Source organism: Drosophila nasuta, chromosome 3, assembly GCF_023558535.2.
Source record: "Drosophila nasuta strain 15112-1781.00 chromosome 3, ASM2355853v1, whole genome shotgun sequence".
NCBI lineage: Eukaryota > Metazoa > Arthropoda > Insecta > Diptera > Drosophilidae > Drosophila > Drosophila nasuta.
This window is the reverse complement of record NC_083457.1, coordinates 25,004,622-25,032,618: the sequence shown is the minus strand read 5'-3', so window position 1 is coordinate 25,032,618 and position 27,997 is coordinate 25,004,622. Positions and strand designations below refer to the sequence as shown.

Below are 27,997 nucleotides of genomic sequence, written 5' to 3'. Positions count from 1 at the left end.
GTGCAATGTTATCCAGTGGCAACGCCAAAGTGGCAGCACGTAAACAAAGTGTTTTAACATCAAATCAGATCGCGTAGTTGATAATTGTGTATTTTATGAGTTAAACAGGCAATATAGTAAGTAAATCAAGTTTTAAGATACTTTGCGAATATAAATGATTAGGTTTACGGTTTTTGTGAATGCGTAGTTTGTATTGTCAATCATCAAAGCTGTTGACATGGTCGACCATGTGGCGCGCTATTTAGTGCATAATAGTTATGTATATATTTCATTTAAATATTTTCAGGAATGGTTGAGGAAAAATCCATAAATCTACTATGGAACTGCGCCAAAGAGCTGACAACGGCGACACACGCCGAGCGATTGCTCAAATCCTACTACACGTGAGTTACCATTTCTCATTTTCTTTCTATTGTTCAATAATCGAAATATTCGCATTTCTCTACATAGAAATACCTGTCGCAAGCTGGCCAAGCACAGTATTCAGTTGCCCGCTGACTGCGTGGGCGCAGCAAGGATGTGCAAGCGTTGTGGCAATCAGTGGGCCGATGGCAATTATGAGCTGCAGTTGCAACCACAACGCTTGGCAAACAATGCAAAAAGAAGGCGGTTAATCGCTCGCCTGGATGTGGAAAAGGAAAAAGCCAAAGCGAAGCAGGGCAAGTTGAGCATTGGGGCGAGGAAGCGCGCAAAATGGCTAAAGAAGCGCATGGCCAGTAATATTGTAAGCCATCTTTTTGTTTGCCATATTTATGCCACCTTTGTAACCATTCATTTCGCAGGCTGTTGACTGCTCGCTCTGTGGACACAACACAATGTTGCCGCTTGAAAAGCCTAAAAAACGCTCGAAAGCTGCCGAAACAATTGCACCGCCAACAGCAACAACAACAACTGAAGTGGCAAGCAAAAAGAAAAAGAAGAAAAACAAAAATCAAGATGTCAATGCTGGGCTGAAGCTTCCCCCGCCCCAAACACAATCGCAACAGCAGCAGCAGCAACTACAAAAGACGCCGACAGCGCAGAAAGCAGCGCCCACAACAACAAAAACCACAAGTACGCCCAAGGCAGCAGGGCAAAACAGCAAACAAAAGAAGAAAACGAAAACAACGCCCGCAGTCAGCAGCGCAGCACCGAAAGTGCAATCGAAAACACAAAAACAAAATGCATTGCTACAATTGGCAGCGCAGCTAAAATCGCACGCGTTTAAAACCGCCAGCAAAACGCCACAAGATCGCTTGCAAGCGTTGCTCAAGTAACGACGTTTGCAAATGGATTTAAAGTACAAAAGTTTGTTGTTTTTTAGTTCGAATTAAGAAAAGACTTGTTATTGCATATAATTAAAAGTTAGCATAAAAGCACAGACAACAACAACATGAATCAGCAGGCATTGTTGCAACTGGCAGCAACTCGTGGAGCGAGTGAATCACTGCAACTGTTTGCCACTTCTCTGATAACCTGTTATCCCAACAGCAGCAACAGCCACATAAAGTCACGCAATAAGTCGAGGCAAGTCGAGTTATCAGTGCCCAGCATTATTGGCCAGTCAAGGTTGCGAACCAAGTTTCCCAGAGAATTCTTAATTTATTTCGCAGCAAACATTTCATTAAAATTGAGTTGTTGTGCAGCAAAGATGCCAGCACGTCCTTTCTGCCAAAAAAGGCAACATCTCAAACTACAACAACAGCTTCAACTTCAGCTTATCTGCCGCCAAAAACAACATGAAGAGTGAGTGTGGGGCGGAAGCGGGGGCAATCCTGTAGATTGGCTTTTAAACAAGGATCGAATTTCTAAGTTGCCCCGGCATCGGCAACAACATCTGCCACAGTTGCTGCTCTTCTCTTTACTTGCTGCGCACATTAGAAGAAGATTTCTGGTTTTTATTTCTGTTTTGGTTTTGGTTTTCATTTTTTTCTCTTCTTTTTCGGGTTGGCGAGCCTGTTTTCGTTTTTTGGCCATGTTGGGGAACGATGCTTCAAATTGTGCTGTGTGGCAAAATGGAGCATGCAGTCGAAATTAACATTTTCATATTTTCGGCTTTATGCAATGCATGAATAATAATAACAACAACAAATGATATTACTTAGTCGTTTCGTGGTTGTAGTTGTTCCGCTTTGCGTTCTACAAAGCAAAAGAACAACAACAACAAGCAAAACGATTCGTATTGCTGCCTGGGCGCCTCATCGTGCGTGTTCGTCTTCGGTCTCGGCTTCGGCTCCCCCACGAACAGCAGCAGACAACAACGGCGGCAGCGACAGTTCTAGTATCTGGCCTCTGGCTGAGCTGCAACCAGCAGTCAACAGTCAGTTGCGTTCGTGTGTTTCACGGTCGCGCACACACAATTCGCGCTTAAAAGCTCTTAGTGAGAGCGCGTTCGCGCTCGCTTGCACCCCCCACACACCGTTCGGTTAGCCCGTTCACACACATACAACTAAAGTGCGGCTTCTCGGATTCGCAATGAAAAGCGCGTCTGTGTTCGCATTGGTTCTTCGGAGAGCGTAGAAAAGCTGTTGTTAAGCTTAAGCAGAAAAGGTGTCAACGTCAACGCAAACAAGCGCAAAGTGTATGGGTAAAAACAAAGAAAGAAATACAAGAAATGAATAAACCGGATGCTAAATTCAAGGCATACTATATCAAAATATATCGAATGCCCTCGCAGGAAATCGCTGTGGCATTTGAAAATGACCGGAAATGCACACGAAAGACAGACAGACGTTAAGATTTCAAGACACGCCTGCGCTTTAGCTAACGGTTTAAATGCCGGAAAATGGTGTCGCTAGAAATAACTATATACATGTGTATGTGCTATATATGGAATATACTCTTAGAATCGAAAATACCTGAAAACAGAACCCAGTCTCAAGTGCAATAAACATAGTAATTCGATATGTTAAAATGCAGCAAGTGTTAATTATCCATATCGTACAGTATATTGTTTATGGCTGCCTTTTATTATTGTTATTTGTTATTGTTATTGTTAGAGACAGTGGCAGAAGCGCTACGAATTATATTTCATTTTCTTTCTCTATTTTATGTGCTGTCACCAACAGCAATAAAAAAAAGTAAAAGTCGCTAATAGAATCCCAAAGAGTCTATAGAGTCGGGAAGTGTCAAGTGCCAATTGGCATTCATTCACTTGTTCATTTGCATTCGCAAAGGAGACGTCACGATGTCGCCAAAAAAACATTTTTAATGGGCAACGACACGCGTCGCCTTTTTTGGGATGAGTCACAACAAAGTGACAAAAGGCTTGGCCAAGTCCAGTCATCAGAGACATCGCAGCAGGCAGCATAAATAAAACATTGATAGGGCTTTGCCTCTAAGCCTCTAGACCTCACATCACACTCCATGCTTGACTTGGCCACAAAAGCGTCACAAGCAAACACAAATAAACCGCAGTTAAATCGACAGACTGACTTTACAGCTCAGAGGCTGAACCCCCCTCCCTCCCCCATCCCCTCTTGTACCCCCTGCAGAGACCCTGGAGTTAGATACTAGCCTTTGCTAGTAGTTGTGTAGTGCTGCATAAACTAAGTATCGCATTATGAAAATCGGCCCCAAAGCCATTTCGTAATAACATTTAATGACACATACTATGACTGCCAATATACAAACATATGTGCATGTGTATTATTGGTGTGTGTGTGTGTGTATATATGGTAACTGCAATCAGATATATACAAAAAGTGTATATAGCAAATGAGTGATGAACAACAAAGAAACATAACGTCATCAGCGCCGCCGGCTGCGTTGATTTTCCATGAGCGCCAAACGAAGCGTGCAACAAAAAGAAAATTACAACAAAACAAAAAAAAAACTACCAAAACAGACAATGAAAAACTTAAATAAAATATCAAAAAATTGAGAATGCTGGTAGCGAGTATGCTCGGATAAACATACTCTGTAATGCAAACTGGAAAGTTTTCTAAAAAGATCTTTACTTCGTTTAAGACGAGATAAACGTAAAACTTCTTAAAAAGTCTTAAGTTCTTCTTTACTTTAAAAGCAAATTCATCCTACAAATAATCGAAATATTATAAAAAAAAATAAACGAATTTTTTTCAAAGAATCTTTTCTTTTTATTAACGAACTTTAATCAGATTCTTTTTCAAATAAAAAAAAAACAGAGTTGATTGAATATACTTTTATTATAGGACTATCAACAGTTTTCTCTTTTTTTTTTTAAGTAATATTTCTCATGAATTTTATATTTATTTTCCTATAATATTGTACTCTATCTTTAAGCCCTCTTTCATAAATTGACTCAATCAATTTTAATAATCCGCCTTCATTAATTGCATTAAAGTCATTGAACTCTTTCGATTTCGATCGTACGAAATTTACTTAACAATCAGTTAGCATAGCACTTCCAAATATGGCAGCTATTGTCTGGCAAAATGCTCATTACATCAACATTAACATACTAAGTGGATACACCCCATTTGCAGGCGGGCAGGGTATTATTTAAAGCGAGAATTGAGCACAATACTCGAATAGAGACTTTTATAGAATTTCGACAGAGTTGCCGCCTTCGATGCGTATCTGTTAGAATCAACAGCAAAAACAATAGTCACAGTCGACAAATACTGAATCTATTAATAATCGCAAACATTTCGTGGTTCGTTTTACTTTAAACACAACGCAGATGAAGATAAACACTAAAGACACCACGGCGCGGATTGATTTTGGTGCGGTTTCGTTTTGATTTCGCTGTGGGGGAGATTTCTTAAACGGTTTCTCATTATTTATGGAGCTCGAAGAGGAGACAACAACAACCAGACAGTTGTTGTGCGAGGCTACCTGAGTGTAATCGTGTGTGTTTATCTGTCCCTCGATACAGTGCGATACAGTCGAGTGTCGTGTATCTGTGAAATTTTCGCCAAATTGTTACTATTTATTGCATTTACAGGCTGTGCTCCCGGTTAACGCTGATCCGAGCGAGTGCATGTGATTTTTAATAGAATGTGCTATTTAATTTTGACAGTAAACTGTTAATTGTTAACAAAAATCTCAGTGTGCATATGCCTCTCTGGTTGTTGTTGTTGCACAACAAAAGGCCAATAACAACAAAAACAACATAATAATAACAAGAGCAAATCGTAAATCAAACATCAACAATAACAACAACTACAACAAAAAAAAAACAGAAAACGCCATATAAAAAAATAGAAATAAACATTTCAAATTAACGCTAACTCTTTATCATGGATATGAACATAAAGGCGTCTAAACGCGCCGAAATTGAACAGTTTTTATTAGGTAAGTTAATAGCAACTACACAAAAACATAAAAAAAACTATTGTAGTAAGAGTAGTTGAACTTGATGACGAGGCAAAAATACTCTATGTGAGAGTTGTGTGATTCTTAAGCCACGAAAATGTTTTCGTTTTTTCTGTGATGTATTCTTAACGTGTAGAATAAAATATATAAATAAATGAGGTATTTTAGAAATCTAAATTTCGAAAGATTTAAATTCTGCTTACTCTGACTCCTACAAAATTTTATATTTCATAAATTAAATTGTTTCCATGGACTACATCTATTATTATTATTTTTTGTCATACTTTATTTTCCCCCTATAATACATAAGGAATATATATCATCCTTGCAAAATTGAATAAAACGTTTATTTTCCTATGCCATAGAATGACTTCTGGATTCCAATAAATCTTGACAATCTTGTTATCTTTCCGCAATGCTCGGTCATTATTAATGCATTACTAATTCCATCATTAATTTAATTACCCCCATTGAGAGCGTATTTAAATGCGTTGATAATCGTTTACCACACATACAACAAACCAAGCACATCAACTATAAAAACAATTTACTTACGAACATCTACGCATTTAGTTATTATGTATCTAGTTAATGTATAAAATGTTATTAATTTAGCAAAACATGGAAATTTGAAAGATGTTTGCGGCACAAGTAACACATAATCATCTAAGACACAGTCGATGTCTGAGTCTCGTCTGGCCCCCGGGGCATATAATTTTCTTGTATGGCAGAACACAAACATTAATAACCCGCAAGAATATGAGAACACCAGTTTACTCGTATTCCAACTCTTATTCGCACTCGTATTCGTTTACATACACATATAGTATATTGACTCATGGCTGACCGCCTCGTATCTGGAACTGAAGCTGTAGCTGAAGCTGAAACAACTTTAATTGCGCTTTGTTCTTTTCATTCTTGTGCACATTTTATTGAAAGCGTTTTGGGTTTGGTTTTGACTTTCGGTTTGTGTCTTTTGCGTGCTTCATTCGCTCTCTGTTACATAGTATATACTATATGCAAAAGATTGGACATGAAGCGAAACTATGCCCAAAGCGCTTGGTTTAAGCCCTTCTCTTAACGTGCCGCCATAGAGTATCTCTTGGGAACTAGCGGGTATTTTGAATTGGTCAAGTAACTTGTGACACGCCTGAGAAAGAATTGCTGATGATTTGAAGAGTTGGGTTAGGTGTTATTATTACTTCTTACTTAGAATAAAGAATTCCAGGTTGAACTTTTCGATTCATCCTCTTTGCGTAAACTCCTTATTAACAAAAAAAGCTATTGTATTCAATAAATTCTTATAACTTTAGTTTTCATATATATTAGGAGATCTTTATCTGAAAGAAAATTTAATGCAGTTGACAAAGTGCGACGTAATATGCAAATTAAAGGGAAGTTACTCCAAATACGTCATGGTGAGACCTTAGATTGTACTTTAACTTTTATAGAATAATTTATTTAAATTATTATTACATTTTTCTAAGCTGGCTCTGCCGGCATCTCCAAAATTTAAAGTCTTTTAAATGTTTTCTAAATTTGCAAAATGGTCAAGTTTGTGAATAAATTGTGGAAGAAATGTAATTTGATTTAAGAGCAAACAAATCAAGCTTTTTTAGCGCTCTTTCCGCCTGTGACTCATCTACAGACAAGCTTCGTAGACCTCTCATGTTTATTGTGGGGAGTTAAAAACTTTCTTTCGTTTACGGCAGTTAGGAAACAGTATTTCATATTCGCTAGAGTTAAGATTCGCTTGTTTCTTAATACTAATTACGTATGGACTATACGTTTATTTCTGTCTGTCTGGAGCTCTGCGTGTTTAAATGTTAACAAGATTTCTTGCAAATTCCCAAAGACTTTTTGTCTGACTTCAGTTGTTGTTATTGTTTTTTGTCGTTGTTCGTCTTTACCGTTAAACCTACATAAAAGTCGGGAGATTGGACAGTACTAAGGGGGGCGGGGTGGGAATTGGGGATAGAGGGTCTTCAACTTAAGTGGAAACTGGACTGAACTGAACTGCTGTCTGCTCGGTACGCAGTGAAATTGCTTTTAATTGCTGCGGTCAATTCGCAGTTGACTCCGTTGGGGGGTTTTATGAGGTCATAAGTAGCTGGGGAGACTTGTTGCTGCTATTGTTGCTTAAGTTTCTGTTTCTGAGTCATCTCAAGACCCGAAGACACATGGCTAATTGCCACAGCCCAGTCCCAGTCTCAGTCCCAGTTACAGTTCCACTAACCCGTCGTAGTTATGGAAATTGCTCAACAAACAGCAATGCTCTCGATGTCTGCCATTAAGTTCAATGAGGCGTTCCAGAATTAATAGCCAATGAAGCAATCGTTCTCCATATTTAGCTTTACAGGGGGAACATTAGAATTATAATCAAAACCGATGATGATCGATCTTCATTCCACATTTGCAGATGTGCGTGCGCACTTTCGAGCCTCGCTGGAGACATCCGAGTATGAGAACACTTCGAATCTGTTTCATGTCACGGCCTCGGAACAAACACAGGAGCTGCTGGACAGATGCGAGCAACTGCTCTCGGGTTATGGAGCAGACGAGCAGGCGGCAACAAATGCTGCTCAAGTGCCAACGACGGTCATTAAATCGAATGGCCACGATGCGGATGGCAAAGTGGGCGCCGAGACCGGTTGCTATCTCGAAATGTTGTCCACCAGCTCCACCGCCTCCTCCTCCTTAGTAGCGGCAGCACCAGCCAAAGCCACAACATCTTCCTCATCGAGGAACTCACGTGAGTGTCTCATTCAACCGATGAATGTAGTTATCTTGTGGCATGCAGTAATTGACTTTAATTGCAGTCTCCGCCTCGCGCGAGTACATCGATCTGAGCAGCAATCCCTCGCTCAACAGTGATAAGACCTTTCGCTGCTCCAGCATACAGGCGCTGGCTGCCGATGAGCTCCAGCCACAACAGGACCAGCAGCTCTACGACATCTGCCAGCATCAGGGCGAAGAGGAGGCCGAAGCGGAGACACAACAGGTCTTTGCCCACGAGCTGTTCATCAATTGCCCCTATGCCGATCTGCCCGCCGGCCACTTGGCACTGCAGCGATCCACCAAATACGGCCAATTGCAGCGGATCGAGAAGCGACTGTTCTTCGACCAGAGCAAGAAGTATTACTGTGGCATACTGAACGATTGGATGTTGTGCTATGCAGATGGTCCGACCGCCTGTCGGCCCAGCAGCAGCCTCTACCTAAAGAGCTCGGCGATTGAGATCGAGCACTTCGGTGAGGGCAAGCGGCGTGAGATTTGCTTTCAAATCACAACCGCCGATCCGAGCAAGAAGTTTGTGTATCAGGCAAACAACGAGGTCGATGCCAAAGAGTGGATCCATGCCATTGAGGCGGCCATACGTGGCGATGCCATTGCCCAAGCATCGCTTAAAATGCTACGCAAACTGCCTACGCCGCCGACGATGAAGAAGCTTAGCTATTCCCCTCCAGCAGCGGCGATAGCAGCAACAGCAACAGCTGCAGTCACATCGCCAACCGACAGCATTTATGAGGAGCCATCGCCGTTGTACAACTTTGGCGATGCTTCGACGCCGCCGCGGCTGCCGGAAAAATGCAACAGTCCGAGTGCATTGGCCAAACGTTTCGAATACGATATACCAAAGTGTCCACCACAGCCGCTAGTTGTGGCGAATGAATCGACTGGCGGTGCCGAAGTGGAGACCACCGAGCTGCTCAATGGCGGCGAACTGAAACCGTTGCCCATACCATCGAGTCTGCACGGCAGTTTGGCTCTGGACTTTCAGGCCAAGGTGAAGACGGTGCACAGTGAGTTGTCTAGTCAACTGACCAGTCCGGAGCGCCTCAAGAAGGCGGTGAAGAAGAGCTACTCCAGCGGCAACAGTGACACCGAAATGCTATCGCTAACGAATCCAAATCCCCAAACGAATCTCACCCCAAAGGAGCAGAAGAAACAACGCAAATCGCAAAGCCCTCAAGCGAGTCCGCAGAAAACGCCCGCAAAGGAATCCGATAAGGCGGCTAAAAATTGGTTTCTCAGTCGCCTCAATAAGTCCGCCACCGGTCTGAGCACACGCTCCTCCAACTCCAGCAGTAGTGTCAGCAGTAATACAACCAGCACGCCACCAAATGCCAAGTGCAAACAGAGCGAAAAGGAGAATCTGCTCAATAGCCTCGATCTCTGCGATGGCAATTATGATGGGGCGCCCAACGATCAGCAGCCGAGCAGCAATCCCACATCCCCATGTTTGAAGGCCGAAGCCAAGAGCAAGGTGAACATGATCATCAATCAGTTCGAGAGCAGTGGACATCTGTCGACTATGTTCAGCGTGGAGGCATTGGCGGCCAATGCGTTGGCCTCGCTCACCTCCTTCTGCGAAAGCGACAACTGCAACAACTACGAGCCAATTATGCCGCTCTCCTCGCCGCCCAGCAGCTTTCTCAAGAAGGTGTAGCGTTCACCTGGGCATCCTGTGAAGCGATAGCACTTTATGATTATGATTACTTAGGCTAGTGACAAGTCCACACATTTCTTCATGTTTATCCTCAACATTGACATAAAATTTTTTAATATCAAAACATAATCTGTTAATATACATAAGGTTCTATGTAGTGTGTTGCTATTTCTCTCGATCCAATGATGCCGGTGAGTTGAAGCGTGGCGTGTGTTATCATACATAAATAATGTAGTAAAAGCAATCAAATTGTAAAAAAAATTCAATTGGTCGGATAGCGAGAGCTGGGTAAATGGCTGTACTTGCTATCCTTATGTTGAGATTCGATAATGCCAAATAGAGTCTCCCGTTTGCGTGGATCCGTCACCAATATGAGTTTATTAGGTGATTCACCCGATGAGAAGAGTCCGCCCAGCAAGCGTTTGCCTTCACGCTGCACCGTAAACTGGACACCGCGCCCCGTGCTTGTCACAGCACTGATCTCCTCCCACTGATAGGACCACATTGACTAGGCAAAGAGAATTATATAGATTATCAAGAGTGAAGTGAAATTATTCTTTATGTGTTTACTTACCACCCAGACGCCAAACATTTCGTTGCGTTGTGTGTAGATCAGTCGATAGTTGGTGACCAGCAAATACTCCTTCTTCTGCACGATCTCCTCGCAGTGTATAAAACTGTCGGTGGTCGCAAATTTACCCTTGTCCAGCTCCCTGTGCGAAGAGCAAGCAGTCAGCAAACAAAAGGGTTGAGGTATTGCAATTTATGATGCAAAAGAGTGCATTTCTTTTTTTTGTTAGGATTGCTCTAATTATGTACATTCTGAAGTACGCTACGAATGAGAGGCATTCTAACTACAAGATCAACAACTCTTTATTTATTCAGTAACCATTACAAGTGTAAAAAAATAGCAACTAGACATCTGAGACTGTTAATCGGCATAGAGTGTATAACCGGTCTCGGAATATTCATGATTAGATAATTAACATAGAAATTATGCAGGAACTTATTCTACTATAGTGAATAACAGTAAGAAGTGCTAGTTTCTTAAGCGAAATTTGTACATTGAATTTAGTTTAGTTTCATGTTATCTATTTTAGTATGAAAATATATAACTTTAAAGTTGATAGTTTATTAGTAGTTAAAATTAATATTGATTGCGATTGCAGTGTGTAGTGTTTTCTGTGGTTCTAGTATTGTTTTTAGTTATGATTTATCTGGGTATCTGTGGAGCCAAAAATTCGATGTGTGTCAGTGGTTAGCTTGTTAAAGTGGAACGTGACAAAATTTTAGCAATAATGGGAACATATTAGACGGACAAATGCAAATGAGATTGGCATGACTAATTTAGACTACACGTTAAGCGAAGATGAGTGGGTTATAGCAGGCACAAATCCAAACAAATAAATAAACAACAGATAGTACTTACTTAAGCATGATGTTGCCCAGAGCTTCGCCGTGACAATAGGGACGTAACACATTATCGTAGTGCTGGAAGCGAGGTGGTCGCAGTCGTTTCACCTCATCGGTGCTCTCGGTGGCGCGTTTAACAGCCTCAAAGCTGCCGCTGGCAAAGTCGACAACGCCAGCGGTGGGTCGAGCTACTAGACCAATGGCTCCCTTGCCCAGACCCTTGAAGAAACCTTCGACACCCTGTTCGCGTGCTCCACTCACTGGTTTGGTGACCACTCCTGTGACACCATCCACAAAGCCCTAAGAGTCATGAAAAAGTGATGATTAAATGCTTGATTAGGCCAATTGAGATGTGTGAGCTCACCATCACCAGACCCTTGCCGCTGCGTGCCAGACCCTCATGGAAATTCTTTGGCTTGTTATGCATGCCCTGGCGACGTTTGCGTTGATAGTCATCGTCAAAGGTCAGGGCAGCCAAGCCCTTGCCCATGGCACCTGTAATCCTAGAGGTGGATAACAAAAATAAGCAATTTAATTCTGTTTTATAGTGCCACACATGTTGTGAACTTACTTCGACACCGCTCCAGCTGCGCCACCCACTGTGTGGCCGAAGAGCGACTTGACGCCCAGCATCAAACCCTCGGCGAACTCGCCGGGCCCTTGAATGGCGCCCTGACAAAAGAAATAGTGAATTACAGCACAGTCCTTGAGGCTATCATAAAGTTCAACTTACATGGAATGGCTCGTAAAACAGATCTTCGACGCCCTTCTTGATGCCCACCACAAGGCCATAAGGATTGCCCAACACATCCAAGCCCAGCGCCAGCACATATAGTTGCTTCAGCGCCTGGCCAGTGTAATGAGAGCTGACCTCAGAAACGAGCTGCGATTGGCTGAAGAACTGATATTCACGCTCGAAGAACGCCAGACGGAAGACGACATCATTGATGTCGGTCAACGTAACGCCAACGCCTTGAACCAACGGTCCAAGGAATCCAGGCAACGCTGTGGTATCGGAGCCAGCCATCGAGAAGCTAACGTGTATTTTCAATGGACCCAAATGCAGATTATCATAAAAGTTCTTTTGCTCCTGCTGCGAATGCTGCTCAAAGTGAGCCGTCAACGGCAGCTCAATGGACTCTACATCAGTGCGGAACAGTTTGGCAGCCTGTTCGTCCGTCACATCCGCGGCAAACATCTCAGCAATAGCAGTTAGGAAAAGTATATCCACCTTGAAGTGGAACTCCTGTATAAGAATGGAGGCATACTTGAACTGCTTGATCTGAGAGTTGGGTATTACTCGCTCGATCATGCTGCATTCGATGAAGGGTTTCATTGTCGTGCTGCTGGCGACGCTCTTGGGCGGTGCAATGGGCGCCAATACTACTGGGAATACGGGATCAATGAACTGATTGTCCATCTGTATGCGATTGATCTTCAGATGCAATTGCTTTTGGAACGGCGATGATTTCATTGACATCCAAATGGCTGGGTAGAAACTGCGCTTAAGACGTCGATCGCATTGCTTTGTCAGCGTCATTGAATCGAAGTTAATCTGCAAGAGATTCGCATTAGTAAAAAGCAAATAATTGAAATAATAATGTAGTCTACCAGGTATTTGTTGTCCAACTTGTAGGTCTTCACATCATTGACCGACTTGTGAACGAGGTAGCGCTGGTACTCGGCTTCCATGAGCTCCGTGTCCTGTATTGTCATTTCCTTGAAACGCTTCTTGTTCGGTTTCCTTGATTCCCAAACAATGCCCGAGCTGGTGACGCCTAGATAAAGTATATCCAGTCCCGACTCGTTGTTAACCACAGAGATACCAATGCCATGAATATGCAAATCAATGTTCTGTGTGATTGTTTGCAAAGTACCGCTCGTCTCTGTGCGCTTGGCAATCTCCTCGAGTTCAGTAAAGAGCAGCACACGCTGCATGCCATCGAGGAAGGACACCATAAACGCTTTGCGGCCATCTGGTAAACTGCAAGTGAAATGTTTATAGAATTCAAAGAATTCCCTTCAAAGTAAAATAAACTCACGCTATGTTCTCGATGTGATCGCGTCTCAGATCAGTTTCATGTTTGTCCTTGCCAAACACAAGAGTCTTGGGACCTGTAGGATCGGCCCATGCGTACATCGTATTATGCTTGGACTTTAAGACATGCTCCTGCTTGACGTTCTTCTCGTAGTACACGATATCCTGGCTGGTGTGATTGATGATCAGGCCAGGCGCCAGGCTTGGCTGGTATTCGGTAAAGGTTATATACACACCACCCTCTGTGGTTTGCACATCCACATGGATGCCACCATGCTTGCTGTCGTCGAGCTTCAGCAATGTGCACGTTACTTCGGTGTAGTCAAAAGCGGGCGTTATTTTGTCATCAACGCGCACAATCAATTTGTGATTTGAATCAGTTTTGGGCCACAGCGGTTCCACTTGGTTAGGCTGGAGCACCGTCCAGGGATCACCGGGTCGCAAAAGCTCTTGAAGATCGATGGTAAAGCGACATTTGTTGCGCATGATGTAGAAGGGTATAAAGGTGATCTGCTTGGTCAGGGAGTTCTGTGTCAAATGATTGTGCACACCAATCTGATAGGTCTGCTCATTGGCATTGCACGTGACACCGCCAATGGAACCAGCAACATCCAGTGGGATCTTCTCACTCCACTCGCCATTATCAATGCGTATCGATGCGCGCTTCTTGTCGAACAGTTTCTCGCGAGCGGTGAACAAAATTGGGCCAGAGTACTCGGGAGGATGGTAAAGCACTTCAACCGAAGCAATCTCTGTTTTGTAAGTGAGCATCATGCCCGTCTTGTTGATCATCCAGAAGGGACTGTAAATGGTTAGCATGACGCTGCCATGACGATTGGTTGTGCTGCAAATACAAGTTAATAAGTTACTTCAGCAATTCAATAGAATAAGCTCTGCTGACTCACCGCACATTCAGATCCATTTCCATTTTAACGTCCGAATCGTAGGAAGCGAATGTCCAGACAGCTACTTCGGGGTTATTTTCCGATATTTCCGTGGTATAGGACCAGTCCTTCTCCAGGTAACCTATCAACTAGTTGCATGCCAAGAAAATTCATGTAAAATTTTGTTTTTTTTTTTTTTTTTTAAATTAATGCCTACTTACGCGCACTACGAGAACACTCTTTGATTCCTTGCCCTTTTTGGAACATGCGCACGGTGGGCAAGTGCAGCACATGACCAGGATTCACTTCCTTCTCGCCATAATCAAGGAAATCTTCACCCTGATACTGATCAAGGTCCGTGTACCGACTCAGCTGCGTTCCACGCTCGTTTTCATCATTAGCCGGCGATTTGCGCACCGAACAACCAAGCACAGATACCTTGATGTCAATGGGCAGCGAATTGCGGAGGTAGAGCGGAGGACGCAAGTGGAGCGTATAGGTAACGCTCATAATGCGATACTTGTCGGATGTGCCGAAGTAAATATCTCGCTTTTCACGTTTCACATTGATATACAGCGCCTCATAGGTATCGATGGGATCGCATTGCAGCTGTTGGTCATAGTCGAGTTCCGAGGGTTTGTTGTTCCAGACAATGCCCTGCACCGAAGTGCGGTAGCCACTGAGCGAAAAGTACAGTTCCTTGCTATCGGAATAGATGGCGTGCAAGGGCACATTCAATACTTTGCCAGGCTTAGCTTGGCCAACGAGTATATACTCCAGATCTGACTTGCGGCGAAATACGCTGATTGTGGTCGTAAAATGATTGTGTATCTACAAGAAGAGAGAATCGACGTTAAACAGGAATGAAGGTATGGATTGTATAGGGGATTCATACGCTGACAACGCCATGAATGTTGACTTTGGTGGTGCCATACTCAAGTGTGACTTCAGATACGATAGCCCAGTGGTCTTTGCCGAAACCCGTTAAGGGGAAATAGCGTGTGTCAGCCTTGGACACAGGCAGGACGACTTCCAAAGGTAGATCACTAATCTGTAAGCGCACAAAATTAAATTAAACAAAGCTACAGTAAAGTTGCCAGTTATGCTAACCGTCACATAGAGATTGTAGTCCTCATGCATATCCTCGGGAATGGTGCTCAAGTCCTTGGTTTGCAAGTAGACACGTCCGCCGGCTGATACCTTGCATACTTGTATATCTTCCGGCTTAACTAGATGATCCTCCTTGTCGCTTTGCAGCACCAACGAGTTGTTAATCGAATGTCCACCGCGATGCACTTCGTGCAGCGTAAATATGCCCTGCGATAGATCCAGTGTAATATCAACGCCCGTATCGTTCTCCACAATATACGGGGCAACCACATCAGGTTTACTCAAACCCTTCTCGTGTATAGCTTGCGAGAAAGCGTCGCCCAGTTCACTCAGCAAACCCAAACACGTTTTGCTCAAGGTAACCTCGAGAGTTTCCTTGGAATGTATGCGAATGTTGGTCGTCTGATTTTCGTCTGTCTCATCGAATTCGTTTGTGACCTTCTCGATCTTCAAATCAAACTGCAGTTCCCAAGGTATATACTCGCTCACACCGTTGCGTCCGACAACCTCGTTCAGCTCTATGATGGGCTCCCATTCCGCCAAGATTTGATTGTAATAGTTCTGCAATCCAATAAAGAATTTAGTTAAATTAATTGCTACAAGCCTTCGTCAACTTACCATATTCAGCGTTAGAGAACCGTGAGCTGTCAAATTGCGACTCCAGTTGTTAAAGACCGCCGTCATGCGTGTGTCCAGCGATATGAGGGGCTTCGTGTAGTAGCCCATGCCGGATTCAATGACAACAGTTATGCTCGGCATCTCGATCACACATTTCTCCGTCTTTCCTTTGTCGCTTGCTGCGACTACATTATCTAACTCTTGAGCCTCAGTGGCACTTTCCACCTTGGTGAACCAGTACGATCGCGAACTGAATGCTTTTGGATACCAGAGCTGGGAGAAATCGTGGCTTTGCTGCTCAATGGCTGCCTTCTCTGCCGTGCCCACGGTTATGCTCATCATTGCCTTGTTTAGTAGCTCAATTGTTGCTGGCGATACATTGATGATAATATCGCTCAGCTTCAAGCTGATGTGCATGCCCTCCTCCTCGGGAGTGGAGCCCTGCAGACTAATCACACATGGATGCAGTATATAGTGACGAGTTAGTTCGCGACGCTCGGGCAGAAAAGCGCACATAAATATCTTGAGCGCATCGATTTGACCATTGATGATCTGCTTGTCGTTGATTGAGCGATAATTCAGATGAGCTTGTGCCTGAGATTTGAGACAATTGATTAATTCTGTAAATTAAGTGATTCAATTACTCACATTGAAGATAATTGCATTGGTGTTCAAATCATCGAGATTCTCCACCAAGATCACATCGGGCTGATCTACGTGTAGTATCAGATGCATTGTTTTCTTTGGACCTTGTTCTGCAATTTTCAAGTTATTATTAAAACTTTTATCAACTGCATTTCATCAATGGAACATACGTGCTTCAAGGCTTAGTTTTGTGGTACGTGCACTGTCCCTTGCCACTGTTTCCAGTTGCGCTGGGTTGATTACAGCTGGAGCTTCTTTCGTTGTATCCGTTGGCAACGCGAGGAATTTTGTCAGCTCCAGTAGGAAATCAATGCAGACAATCAAATCGAAGCCACGCACACGAACCTCAGCTGAAATTATAAGAATTGAGAATATGATAAGAATTATACAAACACAAATGAATTATATGTGCTTACCAAAAGTATCGTTCTCTTTGATGATGGCTGTCACGTCTACCATGTAGGTGGGATCCTTTTTGCATGCCTCAATTATTTCATTCTTGTCGGAAATATTCCAATTCTTGCAGCTCAAATACTGGCGAATTTTGCCCTTGTTGCCTGGTCGCGTATCATCCAACTGTATGTTGCAGAGCACAATCGAAGTGCTCAGCGTATTGTTGTTCAACTGGGTGCCCTTCACAGACAAGAAGTAAATGCCAAAACAGGCCAAGCCACGATCTTCGGCCTCCATCAAATTGATAGTGACACCATCGAATTGGAAGTTGAATTTCAGTTTCTCGTACACCTTTTCAACCACAGGCGTGATGAGGGATTGAACACGATCCTCTGTTGTCCTTGTACGCCTTGCCTCTGCTGGTAATGGCTTCTCCGGAGCCTTAACCTCTTCTGGAGGGAACTCTGCGTTGCCCTCGCTTAGATTATGATTCAAAATGGACATAACCAATGCGTAGTCATCCATGAATAGAGTAAGCTGCAAAAAAAATGTTGAAGTCGTTAGACAGTTGAAATTCTAGATCGATTTGCAAGACCTTACTTCAACGGACTTCAGGTGGCCCGATAGATTGAGTTCTGGCACATCCTTGTACCAAGTGCTCGACAGATTGCGGGTAACGGATAACGTGAAACTCATGGGATTCATCATAACCTGCGAGGATCTAAGGCCAAATGCAGCATCCACATCTAAAGAGGATTTATTGATCAATAATGGTTTGTTTTAATGCTGCAGCAACTTACCGTCGTAATCCTCCTCAATAGGAGTATCGGAGTCCATAATGATTACTTTGGTTACCTTGACATCGTTGAGCTGCAGCTTGATCTCATCGATGACACCTCGTTCCTCCATGTCCGGCACACGCACCTCGCTGGTGTTGTTCGTCAACTCCAGAAGACCCAAATCAAGTGAGAGCGCATTGTTGCTCTTCGAATCCTCAGGTATGATAATAATTGGCGCCTTGATGCGCACATTCAGCTTCATGCGGGTCGCCTTCTCATAGGCATCCATTGCATTCTGACGCGCACTTTCAGCAGCTGCAGCGCTGGCATCCGACAGCGCCTGTTGTGCAACTTGGAAGTTGTTTAGGAAGTTCTAAAAAGCGAAGGTTGAGTTCAGTTAATTAAAACAAAAGTAAATACGATGAACTTACCAATACACCAGCCACAAACCAATTGAGGAATATAATCTTCATGCAGCCAATATCCACAGTGATTTTCATATCGTCCGAATTGTAATCCTTGGTGTACTCCTTGTTGAAAAGCACCACCTGGCAATTAAACGCATCCTGACCCACAATACTCAAGATCTGCATAAGAGGAAATTAATTAGTAAATAAATAATTTAGTTCATTTTTAAAATTTCTTACATTCTTGTGTATTGTGTGTGGATTCAGATCCTCGACCATAATATCCTTGAGACCCAAATTCACTTCTGTGTATGAGTTTTTCAACGTGACATTTGATACAAACTGTTTGACATGCATCCAGGCTAAGGGACGATTGCGCGAGGTGAGCTTGAGGCTAACCTCATTCAGATTGGCCACAATACGCATCTTAATGCTCTCCACACGGGCAGCACGTCGCTCTGGAGTGCGTCGCACTGCATGTTGGGCTGTGGTCAGAATGGTTTCCGTATCCTCCATAATGACATGCAATTTGTGCCGAATGCCATCGCCATCACCAGCCGAAGCATAACGATCTTTTGGCCCCGTGGAAACCATAATTTTTTTCCAGTCGCTTCTGGAAATTGTCGACGAGCGCCAACAGACGCTGCAGACACTCCTGATGCAATACAATGTTCAGCACCTCAAAGTTCGCCACAACGAGCTGCTCGGTGGAATTGTACTTGGTGCTAAACTCTGGCGATATTTTATCGGCCATGGTGTAGGAAACTGTGAGCAGACACATCATATCCTCAGCGAAGCGTGGGGTGTCAATAATGTCCAGCACTTGCTCCTTATCGCCGATGCAATCAAACTGTTTAATATTGATGCCGCCCAATCTGTAAAAGAAATGAAATTTAATTAGTCCCAAATTTTATTAAAAAAAATAAAGTTAACACTCACTTTAAGGTGGCCACCGTCTCGTAGGTGCGTTGCGCGAGACTCGCCTCCAGCTGAAGCACCTGGACAGAAAGTATATGCCGCGAAGATAACGATGTGCGACGCAGCAGCATGTCGCTATCAACGCCGGCCAATGATTTTACTGATAAATTGGCGCTGCGTTCTTCATCGGGCGTTACGAATGGTGTCGTTGGATCTGATACTACGTTGATCAATTCACTGGGCTGATACGATTGGTAGAGCGTGAGCGAGACCTCTCTGAGCGAGAAGTTGACCTCAACATTGGTATACTGTATGATCTCATCCACGGTCTCCACGGGCTTTGGCACCGACGTGGTGCTGCGCTTTTTTGAGCTCACGATTTATGAAATTCGATATGGAACTGCGAGAGCGTGTCAAGATGGGTTGTACAACGGTATCCTCGTTCTTGGGCAGCGGTATGCTGGTGGCAACGCCAATGGCTTCAAAGACACGATCCTCGGTGATATTCAACAGCACCGATGGCACCACAATATCAACCTTGATCTTGGGCAAACGTGGATCATCGTCGACCACACACAGTGCGGCGGTTATCTCCAGCGATGTGGGCTGCAGCACATGCAAATCTGTGGATACAGCGAGACTGAGGACATGTTGCCAGTTCTCATTTGGTCGCGCCACCAGCAATTGTATATCATTGAGCTTCACGATGAATCTGTCGTACGCATTATCCATGACATTCTGCATTATTTCGGCCTTTTCGCTGCCTAGACTGTGCAGCGCTTGAACCGAGTTTGCTATGCGATGATGCGGCGCTGTGGTGACATGCACTTGACCCAAACTGACCACAATCAGTGACTTTTCGTGCTCCACATAACGACCGCCATGTGGCACTACAATCACATTCGGCATTAGCAATATGTCTGCATCCAGCACAGATTTCTGATCGATAATATACTGCATGCCTGTGGCCGAGCGCTCCTTGATGCCCACAAGTTGTGAGGCAGCCGATTGCTCTAGTTGAGATAGATTCACATTCTGAGGCGGCTTAAAGACTTCGAGTAGACTCAGTATCGTCTCTGCATCGTAGATAATTTGCAGCGGACGTGCGACGACTTTTACGCGCTGATTGCACTTCTGGTCAATGGGATTTGTTTCGAAGAATATGTCCAGCAAATTGAATTCATCGGTTACCATCGACTTGACCATCATTGGCGTGTAATTCTCACGCGTCAAGCCCATCAGCTTTAGTTCCTTCATGCCGGCAGTCACACTAATTGCCTCCGCCGAGGGACGCTGCGTAATTGAAGCTGTGGCCATGGAGAACTGCAGCAGCATGATGCTTGGCATCTGATGGTAGTCGAAGGAGGAGTCGGCTTGTGCAATGCGCGGTTCCTGATACAATCCAATATCCAGCGCAATCAGCTTGAAATTCATGACAATTGCCACATATTCGATGGGCGCATCCTGCGGCTTTACATTCTCCTCATAGCCAATGGCCTTGAACATCTTTGCCTTCTCCTCTGGCGTCATCGCAGCCTCAAATTTACTAACTGTAAGCGTAGTAAATAGTCAGAATTATACATAAACATTTATCCTGCATTAGTTTAGCATTTACCAATATTTTCATTCCCGTCGTTTTGCTCTTTCTTGGCACCTCCGCCCCACCAGCCACCGAACCATCCTGTGTTCTCTGGCGGCGCCGCTTCGCGTTGCTTGGCGATCTCAATGTTGACGCGCTGTCGTATCAGCAGAAGATTAAACACATCTAGCTCCTGTTCCAGCAAATTGCAGGCCTCCAACAGCATCGCAGGTGGTTTCTTGCTGAGCTCACGTTCTTTGTATTTCTGCAAACCAAATGGGCATTAGAAGATTTTTATTAATGTGGCAGCATTGGCAAGATGACAGACCTCTCCATAGGTATTGCAGCGTTCGCGATGCTCCTGCATATACTTCCAGCTCCAGGTGCGTCTTACTCGACGCACATCATGCTCCAGCACAGCTGTTATCGCAAATTGCCACCAATCTCGGTAGTGACCCTTGTAGGCTACAGACGAGAAAGATTGTGTTAGTGGAAACTGATTCATCGTCGCGTTGATAAGCTGACACACTTACGTATGTCGTAGGGGCGATACTTTCGATAAGGCACGCCGAGCTGCATCCGATTCATTGAATCGCCCAGTTGCATGATGTTGTGAAACTGCGTGTCCGTCAGTCCAACATTCAGCGTTTCCATTTCCATGCTCAAGTCAATCTTTGGATTCTCATAAGCTGGCACATCTAGCTCTGGATTCATGTTCAACTTTAGCTTGGCATTGCAGGAAAGTGGACCCAAAACTACAATGAATTTGTGCTATAAATTAAATGCTTCATTCAGCTTAAACTTTGGGAATTACCATAACAAAAGTTTGCCGGCTTAAAATCTTTTTTGGCAATATCTTTTTCGAATGTGTTTGACAACGTCGTCTTCTCCTGTTTACCATAGAGATTGCCATGACAGTTCATGTATACCGACAGGCAAGAGAGATTCGCAATTTTAAACACCTGCGGCGCACGCTCTGTCATATAGCATTTGTCCCAGTTTTTGTCTGTTGTATACAGCTCCAGTTCATGCAGCGTAATACCAAACGAGAAGGGATTCCCTGTGGTTGTGGTATCTTCGTAGCGCACGTGCACATTGTTGATCGTCACCTGCAAGTTATTGACTATCTGTACAGTCAACTTCTCAGCGAAGCCCGCATCAGCCTTGGCCTGGACTGTAAATCAAATAGAGTGAGTTTAGAAACACATTCAATTTTAATTATAATCTGCATTTGTTTTTACCCTTCTCCAGCTCTTTTTTGCGTGCTGCTTCCAAGGCGTCGAGTGCCGCCTTTTTGGCTGCCAACTCGTACTTGGCCTCTTTTTCGGCATTGTATCGCACATTGTTGTTGGGCGAGACGAGCGCATAGAGATTCTCAATATCAACAATAACTGGCTGGCTGTACAGATTTTTCCAGGGTATTTTCAGCACCAATTTACCTAGCACAAATAAACAATTTCAATAAGTATTATATCTATACATTTTGCTATACATTTAACTCACCTAAATAGCCGTAGATTAATTGAACAGGCAAGTCCAAGTCATCGAGCGCATTCTCACGTATCTTGAGGTTCGTTAAAACCACATCACCTGCAAAAAATCAAAAATAAAACTTTTAGTAATTAAATAATTATAAATTGATTCATTGCTGCAAATGCGTGGAATTGTGCAAATAAACAAAATAGTAGCGGTAAAAATACCCCAAAAACATTATCTCTATCTAGCTCGTGATGTGTGTGTTGCTTCTATGACTATATACTTTCGCTTCCTTATATCGAGTCCAATTAAGCGTGTCTGGCATTCAAAATACTTGGACAAGCGGCACTTCAGCTATGTCTGGAATGCCAAAAACAAAAATACACATACGCACCTCAAGCTCAGCGAATACTTATTCGATTACGTATACGCAATATATGCATACCAATGTGGGTCAATTTATTTAACTAGCCAACCCCTATAAATCTTTTCGTAACTTGAGAAGTCATATGGAAGTAACAACTGTTGCATGATAATCAATTCATTGGCATTATCAATATTTCTATTGATAAGCAATATAGTTTGAACAATGAACTACTTTAGTTGTTAAGTAGGGGATATATAGGTAATCTCGTCTAATAAAGTTACCAATCTCAAATCAATTTTCTGTAATAAATCATCGGGTAATATGTAATAGTTGATACGATCATTTCGAACAGTGTTAACAATCTAAAAACAATATTTTGTAATACATAAATAAGTAGTAGGTAATAGCTGATAAGATCTGTTCTAGTAATGTTTTAAAGGTGAAACAGTTTCCCTTTAATACAAATGGTAAAATGCAATTGCAGAAACAATTCTCTTCAGCACATAAATAAAGAAATTTTCAATTTGAATTTGCAAAACAATAAACAAGACACTTTTGTTGTATGCGGGTTTTGCAATGTGGGCTTTATCAAAAGGTATTGAAATAAAAAATTTCGCAACTTAATGATTCCACACGATAAAAAAAAGTCTTACGTTGTAAATTCAATATCGATCACTGACTTACGTAAAAACGATACTATAAATAAATAAAAAAAGAGTTGGTACTAGGGGAACTTTCTCACTTGTGTTTCGAATTCAGTCCCCTAAAAGCTGTTATCACAAAACTGGCAGCTGTAGCTTATCAATCGATGGACTAATTCAATATTGGGTTAATAGTCTGAGTAATTATGTATACGCATAGTTTTTCAATTCAACAGCCAAAAATATTCAAGAACTCGAAACGAGTTATAAATAGTGTTGCTTTCAAACAATGAAATTTATTCATGAGATGCAAATTATGTCATCAGGTTCAAGTTCAAATTAGGCTCGACGACAGACTTGATGTCATTGACAGTGGAAACAAACCAGTTTAAGCACATTTTGTTTCTTTATATATTCTTTTTGGTTAATCAACATTTTGAATGTGCGTTAGTTGCTTGACAAAGGTGTTAGGTTATGTCAACTGGAGCTGAGCACGTTACACGACAACTGAAGTAGTCTGAGAAGCCATTGATGCATCATGCAAAGCGTCGCATTCCTTAGGGGCAACGATTCCCATTATTCTTTCACAGAAAGTAATACTAGAATGTCAGATTGTAACAGTCAACAGAATTGAGAGATAAGAAGGAATAAACAGAAACCGCAAGCGAAAACAATAACACAAAAACTTGATGATGTGACGAGAGTTGGGGTGGGGCTCTCTCTGTTTCGCTCTCTTGCGAGCATAACGGAAGCGCAACAGGCGGACGAGAGAGAGGAGCGTTCTAATCGCACATGCATGCCAAATTTGCAGACTCTCTATTTTTGTTGAAATTGTGTCACTGTTCGCGGCATGAAGGATAAGGTCATTGTATTGGGGTGGCAAATAATCAACTGTGCGTGACAGATAACGCAAAAAAAAACAGAAATGTGGGTGAGAAATTAATTAAGTCAGCTAACTGAGTCAACGAGTCAGTTGCGTGCTTGGGGGTCATCTAATTGGAGGAATGTGCTGGGAGATCATTTGGTGGATGAAACTAAAACTCACCTCCCCAGATGCCGATTTTCAATTGTTTATGATCCAAATTCTCAATGTAGTCGCCCAGCACCTTGTTGAGAACATCGGCAACCACGGCCTCGAATACCATCCTGTTGCGGTCGCCGTTTCCCTCTCCTCCTCGTCTTCCAACTTCGGTTAATCCAAAAAGCAGCTGTTTCGCAGCCCAAAAAGCTGCTGCGTATTGATTTTTCGTAGTATTTGTAATTACTTGTGTTTACAGCTCGTACATGTGTGTGAGTGTGCGTGCGTAGCTTTTTTTTGATGGTCGTTTTGTTTTTGTACACTCGATGTATGATTTTTTTTTTAGCTTTTCTAAACATTAAAACAAAACAGAATAAAAATGGTATTGAGAGACAACGAAATATAACACAGTGATGATGTCATCATCATCATCAACCATCAGTTGCCGAGAACAACCAAAAGAAAAAACATGCAAACAAATAGGCACACACAATATCTAAATGTTTCGTGAAGCATTACACAAAAAACAAAGCGTAACATTTGACATTGTTTGCAAATATTATTCACTCATTTCACACACAAAATTGCTACCATATGTGGGTATTTTTTCTAGCTTGCTTGTTTTGCAAATTAATTTTTACACTTTTCTTCACGCGGTTTCAATGCATATGCATTGGTTTATCTTTAATTGCTAAGTGGTTCGGCACAACAACAATAACATCAATAAGAACGTCGCCGTAAAATTTACCTATTTGACTGAAAACAATGCGCAATAATAAAAACACGCGCGCTGCGGTGCAGCTCTCGGTTGAAACTAAACTCTCACAGCGACAACAGCTGTAGTGTTTGCGCTTCGGGTGAGTGGTGGTTCCGAGGGAGGTTTGTCAACTAACTGTCATACAAAAATCCGACATATATAATAATTTCTAATATATGGGTTCTTGTTTTATTTACAAGTTTAGAAATAACAAAATAAATAGTGACAAAATTGTAAGAGAACGCCTGATTAAATTGTTGTTAACCTTATGTAAATATTAAAAATAATAAATTTAAATAAATAAATATTAATTAATTCAAATTTAAAACTGAATACTGAGAGCAAAAAGGTCGTTCGGAACGACTCGTTCCATGAACATGACAGCAATCATTGTGAATGGCAAATATACAAAACAGCTGGGCGAGTTCTTCTTCATTGTCTATATAAAAGGTGGTAGTAAAATAAAAAGCTGACGTGTGAACCAGCATAAACGCATTTAATTAAGAATTAAATCAATTAAAATGAAAACAAAGTTTATACTGCTTTTCTTGGCGCTTGTGCCCATTGTATTATCGAAGAAGTTTAAGGATGGGGAAAAACCAGAATGGGCAAAAAAGGACATTCGCGACTACAGCGAAGCGGATTTGGAGAGACTGCTGGATCAGTGGGAGGTTTGTTGAAAAGCAATTGTTTTGGAACCTTTCAATAAGCAGAAAATACGATTGCAGGAAGATGAAGAGCCGCTAGAAGCCGATGAGTTGCCCGAGCACTTAAGACCTCAGCCAAAGCTAGACTTTTCTAATTTGGAAAGCAAAAATCCCGAAGATTTACTGAAGGTGTCCAAAAAGGGTCGCACACTGATGACATTTGTGTCAGTCAATGGAAACCCCACCCGCGATGAAGCCGATGAGATCACCAAGCTATGGCAGACGAGCCTATGGAATAATCATATTCAAGCCGAACGCTATATGGTCGACGATAATCGCGCAATATTCCTATTCAAGGATGGAGCGCAAGCTTGGGAGGCAAAAGACTTTTTGGTGGATCAAGAGCGTTGCAAAGGTGTCACCATCGAAAATAAGGAATATCCCGGCAAACATGTAAAGGACGAACTGTGAATATAGTATTTGTGACTTATCTAAGTACTCCGAACTCTATACATTCTCATGTAAAAAACAGTAATTTTAAGCGCACAATGAACAAACTGAAATAAACAAACAGAAAATTGGAAATGTACCCGGCCTGTTTTGCCATTCGCATGTTTTCGTTGTGTTTGCGCTGCCCTGGTTCGCATTGTTTACGTTATAAGACGTCAAAACTTCGAGCCCCAGCTCCCCTTAGTTTGACCTTAACACGCACAACGGCTTCACCGCACCGACCAGTTTCGTCACAGACCAACTGTTGTGGCTGCCAAAAGAATTCCAAAAAGATGTCGATTCAAGCGAAAATTGGACCCTCTATTCTAAATGCCGATCTTGCCAATTTGGCGGCGGAATCACAGAAGCTTTTGGACAATGGAGCGGACTATTTGCATCTGGATGTGATGGATGGTAACTTTGTTCCTAATCTAACATTCGGTCATCCCATGGTCAAGTGTTTGCGCAATAAAATCAAGGTAAGACTTCAATGTGACTAATTGATTTCAAACTAAAGCAGTTGATCTAACTTTAGGATGCCTTCTTTGAGACGCACATGATGGTGGATAATCCCGAACAGTGGATTGCGCCAATGGCAGATGCGGGCGTCAATCTCTATACATTTCACATAGAGCCCGTCCAGGATGTGGCCAAGGTCAGCCGAAAGATACAAGAGGCAGGCATGAAAGTGGGCTTAGCTCTTAAACCCGGCACCAAGGTAAGTTGAGGTTATGTCTACAAGCGAAGTAAAACACATGTTGCCTTTCTTTAGGTGGAGGAAGTACAAAAGTATATCGATATTGCCGATCTGGTGTTGGTCATGACAGTGGAGCCTGGCTTTGGTGGCCAATCATTTATGGCCGACATGATGCCCAAGGTGGAGTGGCTACGCAAAAATTACCCCAATCTAGACATCGAAGTGGACGGTGGCGTTGGACCCAAAACCATTGACTGCTGTGCCAAGTCGGGTGCCAATTGGATTGTCTCCGGCACTGCGGTGGTCGGTGCCAGCGATCAGCGTAAGGTCATCAGCGATATGCGTGGTGTGGTGCAGAGCTATATAAAATAAAATCATGCAGTGCATTTCTAATGAATTTATCCTTAGCTATTGTAAGTCCAAAGTTTTTGTCCTGCATTTAGAACAACAAAATTCCCTGTATAAGACGATATTAAAAGACAACCGTTTTATTAGATTTCCAATGAATTTATCTTTAGCTATTATATGTTCAAAGTTGTAAATTTTGTCAAACCATTCCAGCACTAAGAACTACAAAATTCCCTGTATATGAAGACGATATTAAAAGACAACCGCATTTTATAGTTTTATACATTTATTTTTCAACATTTATATATAATATATATATTAGTATATAGTATGTATATATGTGTGTTTGTATGCGTGTATGATATTTTTGCTTATAGCATTTAGTTGGTTATAAGTGTGTCTGTGTGGGTGTAGTGTCTTTGTGATGCACTTTTTATTTGTCTTAGTTATTGTGTGGCAAATGTCAATGTTTGCCCTTATATTCCATATTCTGCTTCGATTCAAAAAATTCAGTGTAAAACGTCTCATATCATAAATTCTCCAATGCCATTATAGCAATGCTTGCATTTTAGCAAATAAAGAGAAAAATCAGTTTCCATTTTATTGTCAATATTTCAATATGTAAATTCTTACGATGTTTTATTTTAATTTTTTGTTTAAGTTATTTCATCGTTCATTCTGTGCATAATTAACAAGTGCTTTTCACCAAGTGATCATCGTCTAGAAACATGTATTTCCGTTTACATATGTTTTTTTCTTTTTCTTTGTATGTAAATTCAACTAGTTTTTAATCAGCTTTTATTTATTTATTTTATGCTTTTAATTTTTAGTTTTTCATTTTTTAGCTTTTCGTCTTTTGCAATTTTGCTACATTTACATTTAACATTTTGCTACATTTATTATATTGTCTCGGTTTTTTGCATTTGCCTTTTTATTAGTAAGTAGTATAGTATGTTACGATCTCAAGCACATTGAAATTGAACAGTTTTTGAGCGCATCTGGTAATTCATAAGACAAATATGGTTGTAACAAAAACACGCATAGGC

At 42.3% G+C, this 27,997-nt stretch overlaps 5 protein-coding genes across 7 annotated transcripts; 4 read left to right on the top strand and 1 right to left on the bottom strand.

The window, feature by feature from the left end:
* Positions 1-2: 2 nt before the first annotated feature.
* On the top strand, positions 3-1,378 carry LOC132790444 (uncharacterized). The gene is made up of 4 exons (XM_060798966.1): positions 3-116; positions 287-383; positions 451-724; positions 783-1,378. Exons 2-4 carry the CDS (start codon positions 289-291, stop codon positions 1,254-1,256), a joined length of 843 nt encoding a protein of 280 aa, XP_060654949.1. The 5' UTR covers positions 3-116; positions 287-288; the 3' UTR covers positions 1,257-1,378.
* A 926-nt stretch (positions 1,379-2,304) lies between these two features.
* LOC132790442 (uncharacterized) lies at positions 2,305-9,727 on the top strand. 3 transcript variants are annotated; one of them, XM_060798961.1, is made up of 4 exons: positions 2,305-2,560; positions 4,907-5,256; positions 7,697-8,029; positions 8,097-9,727. In XM_060798961.1, exons 2-4 carry the CDS (start codon positions 5,202-5,204, stop codon positions 9,725-9,727), a joined length of 2,019 nt encoding a protein of 672 aa, XP_060654944.1. In that variant the 5' UTR covers positions 2,305-2,560; positions 4,907-5,201. The 3 variants fall into 3 exon arrangements, with proteins under 3 accessions (XP_060654944.1, XP_060654945.1, XP_060654946.1); XM_060798962.1 differs by having other exon boundaries at positions 2,305-2,566; XM_060798963.1 differs by lacking the exons at positions 2,305-2,560; positions 4,907-5,256 and adding an exon at positions 6,739-6,857.
* A 262-nt stretch (positions 9,728-9,989) lies between these two features.
* On the bottom strand, positions 9,990-24,896 carry LOC132790439 (intermembrane lipid transfer protein Vps13). Its single transcript, XM_060798959.1, is given in 31 exon segments — positions 9,990-10,235; positions 10,302-10,440; positions 11,157-11,440; positions 11,505-11,643; positions 11,712-11,812; positions 11,874-12,695; positions 12,752-13,124; positions 13,183-14,022; positions 14,084-14,211; positions 14,284-14,325; positions 14,327-14,893; positions 14,958-15,113; positions 15,173-15,733; positions 15,791-16,384; positions 16,439-16,785; positions 16,852-17,365; positions 17,429-17,574; positions 17,629-17,980; positions 18,039-18,194; positions 18,255-18,614; positions 18,616-18,889; positions 18,954-19,259; positions 19,261-20,482; positions 20,548-20,776; positions 20,840-20,976; positions 21,045-21,266; positions 21,326-21,685; positions 21,753-21,950; positions 22,015-22,101; positions 24,041-24,364; positions 24,762-24,896. Coding segments are annotated over 30 exon segments (10,002 nt in total). The 5' UTR covers positions 24,141-24,364; positions 24,762-24,896.
* A 306-nt stretch (positions 24,897-25,202) lies between these two features.
* On the top strand, positions 25,203-26,006 carry LOC132790445 (LDLR chaperone boca). Its single transcript, XM_060798967.1, has 2 exons — positions 25,203-25,441; positions 25,499-26,006. Exons 1-2 carry the CDS (start codon positions 25,292-25,294, stop codon positions 25,886-25,888), a joined length of 540 nt encoding a protein of 179 aa, XP_060654950.1. The 5' UTR covers positions 25,203-25,291; the 3' UTR covers positions 25,889-26,006.
* LOC132790443 (ribulose-phosphate 3-epimerase) lies at positions 26,002-27,234 on the top strand. The gene is made up of 3 exons (XM_060798964.1): positions 26,002-26,385; positions 26,442-26,624; positions 26,679-27,234. Exons 1-3 carry the CDS (start codon positions 26,002-26,004, stop codon positions 26,973-26,975), a joined length of 864 nt encoding a protein of 287 aa, XP_060654947.1. The 3' UTR covers positions 26,976-27,234.
* Positions 27,235-27,997: the final 763 nt, after the last annotated feature.

What these genes read in the sequence shown, in the direction of transcription:
- LOC132790442 (XM_060798961.1), top strand. Translation starts at nt 5,202, where the DNA reads ATGGATATGAACATAAAGGCGTCTAAACGCGCCGAAATTGAACAGTTT. An exon ending in AATTGAACAGTTTTTATTAG is followed by an intron (nt 5,257 to 7,696) that starts GTAAGTTAATAG and finishes CCACATTTGCAG; the next exon opens with ATGTGCGTGCGCACTTTCGA. An exon ending in TTCCTCATCGAGGAACTCAC is followed by an intron (nt 8,030 to 8,096) that starts GTGAGTGTCTCA and finishes CTTTAATTGCAG; the next exon opens with TCTCCGCCTCGCGCGAGTAC.
- LOC132790445 (XM_060798967.1), top strand. Translation starts at nt 25,292, where the DNA reads ATGAAAACAAAGTTTATACTGCTTTTCTTGGCGCTTGTGCCCATTGTA. An exon ending in GACTGCTGGATCAGTGGGAG is followed by an intron (nt 25,442 to 25,498) that starts GTTTGTTGAAAA and finishes ATACGATTGCAG; the next exon opens with GAAGATGAAGAGCCGCTAGA.
- LOC132790444 (XM_060798966.1), top strand. Translation starts at nt 289, where the DNA reads ATGGTTGAGGAAAAATCCATAAATCTACTATGGAACTGCGCCAAAGAG. An exon ending in TTGCTCAAATCCTACTACAC is followed by an intron (nt 384 to 450) that starts GTGAGTTACCAT and finishes TTCTCTACATAG; the next exon opens with AAATACCTGTCGCAAGCTGG. An exon ending in AGCGCATGGCCAGTAATATT is followed by an intron (nt 725 to 782) that starts GTAAGCCATCTT and finishes TTCATTTCGCAG; the next exon opens with GCTGTTGACTGCTCGCTCTG.
- LOC132790443 (XM_060798964.1), top strand. Translation starts at nt 26,002, where the DNA reads ATGTACCCGGCCTGTTTTGCCATTCGCATGTTTTCGTTGTGTTTGCGC. An exon ending in GTTTGCGCAATAAAATCAAG is followed by an intron (nt 26,386 to 26,441) that starts GTAAGACTTCAA and finishes ATCTAACTTTAG; the next exon opens with GATGCCTTCTTTGAGACGCA. An exon ending in CTCTTAAACCCGGCACCAAG is followed by an intron (nt 26,625 to 26,678) that starts GTAAGTTGAGGT and finishes GCCTTTCTTTAG; the next exon opens with GTGGAGGAAGTACAAAAGTA.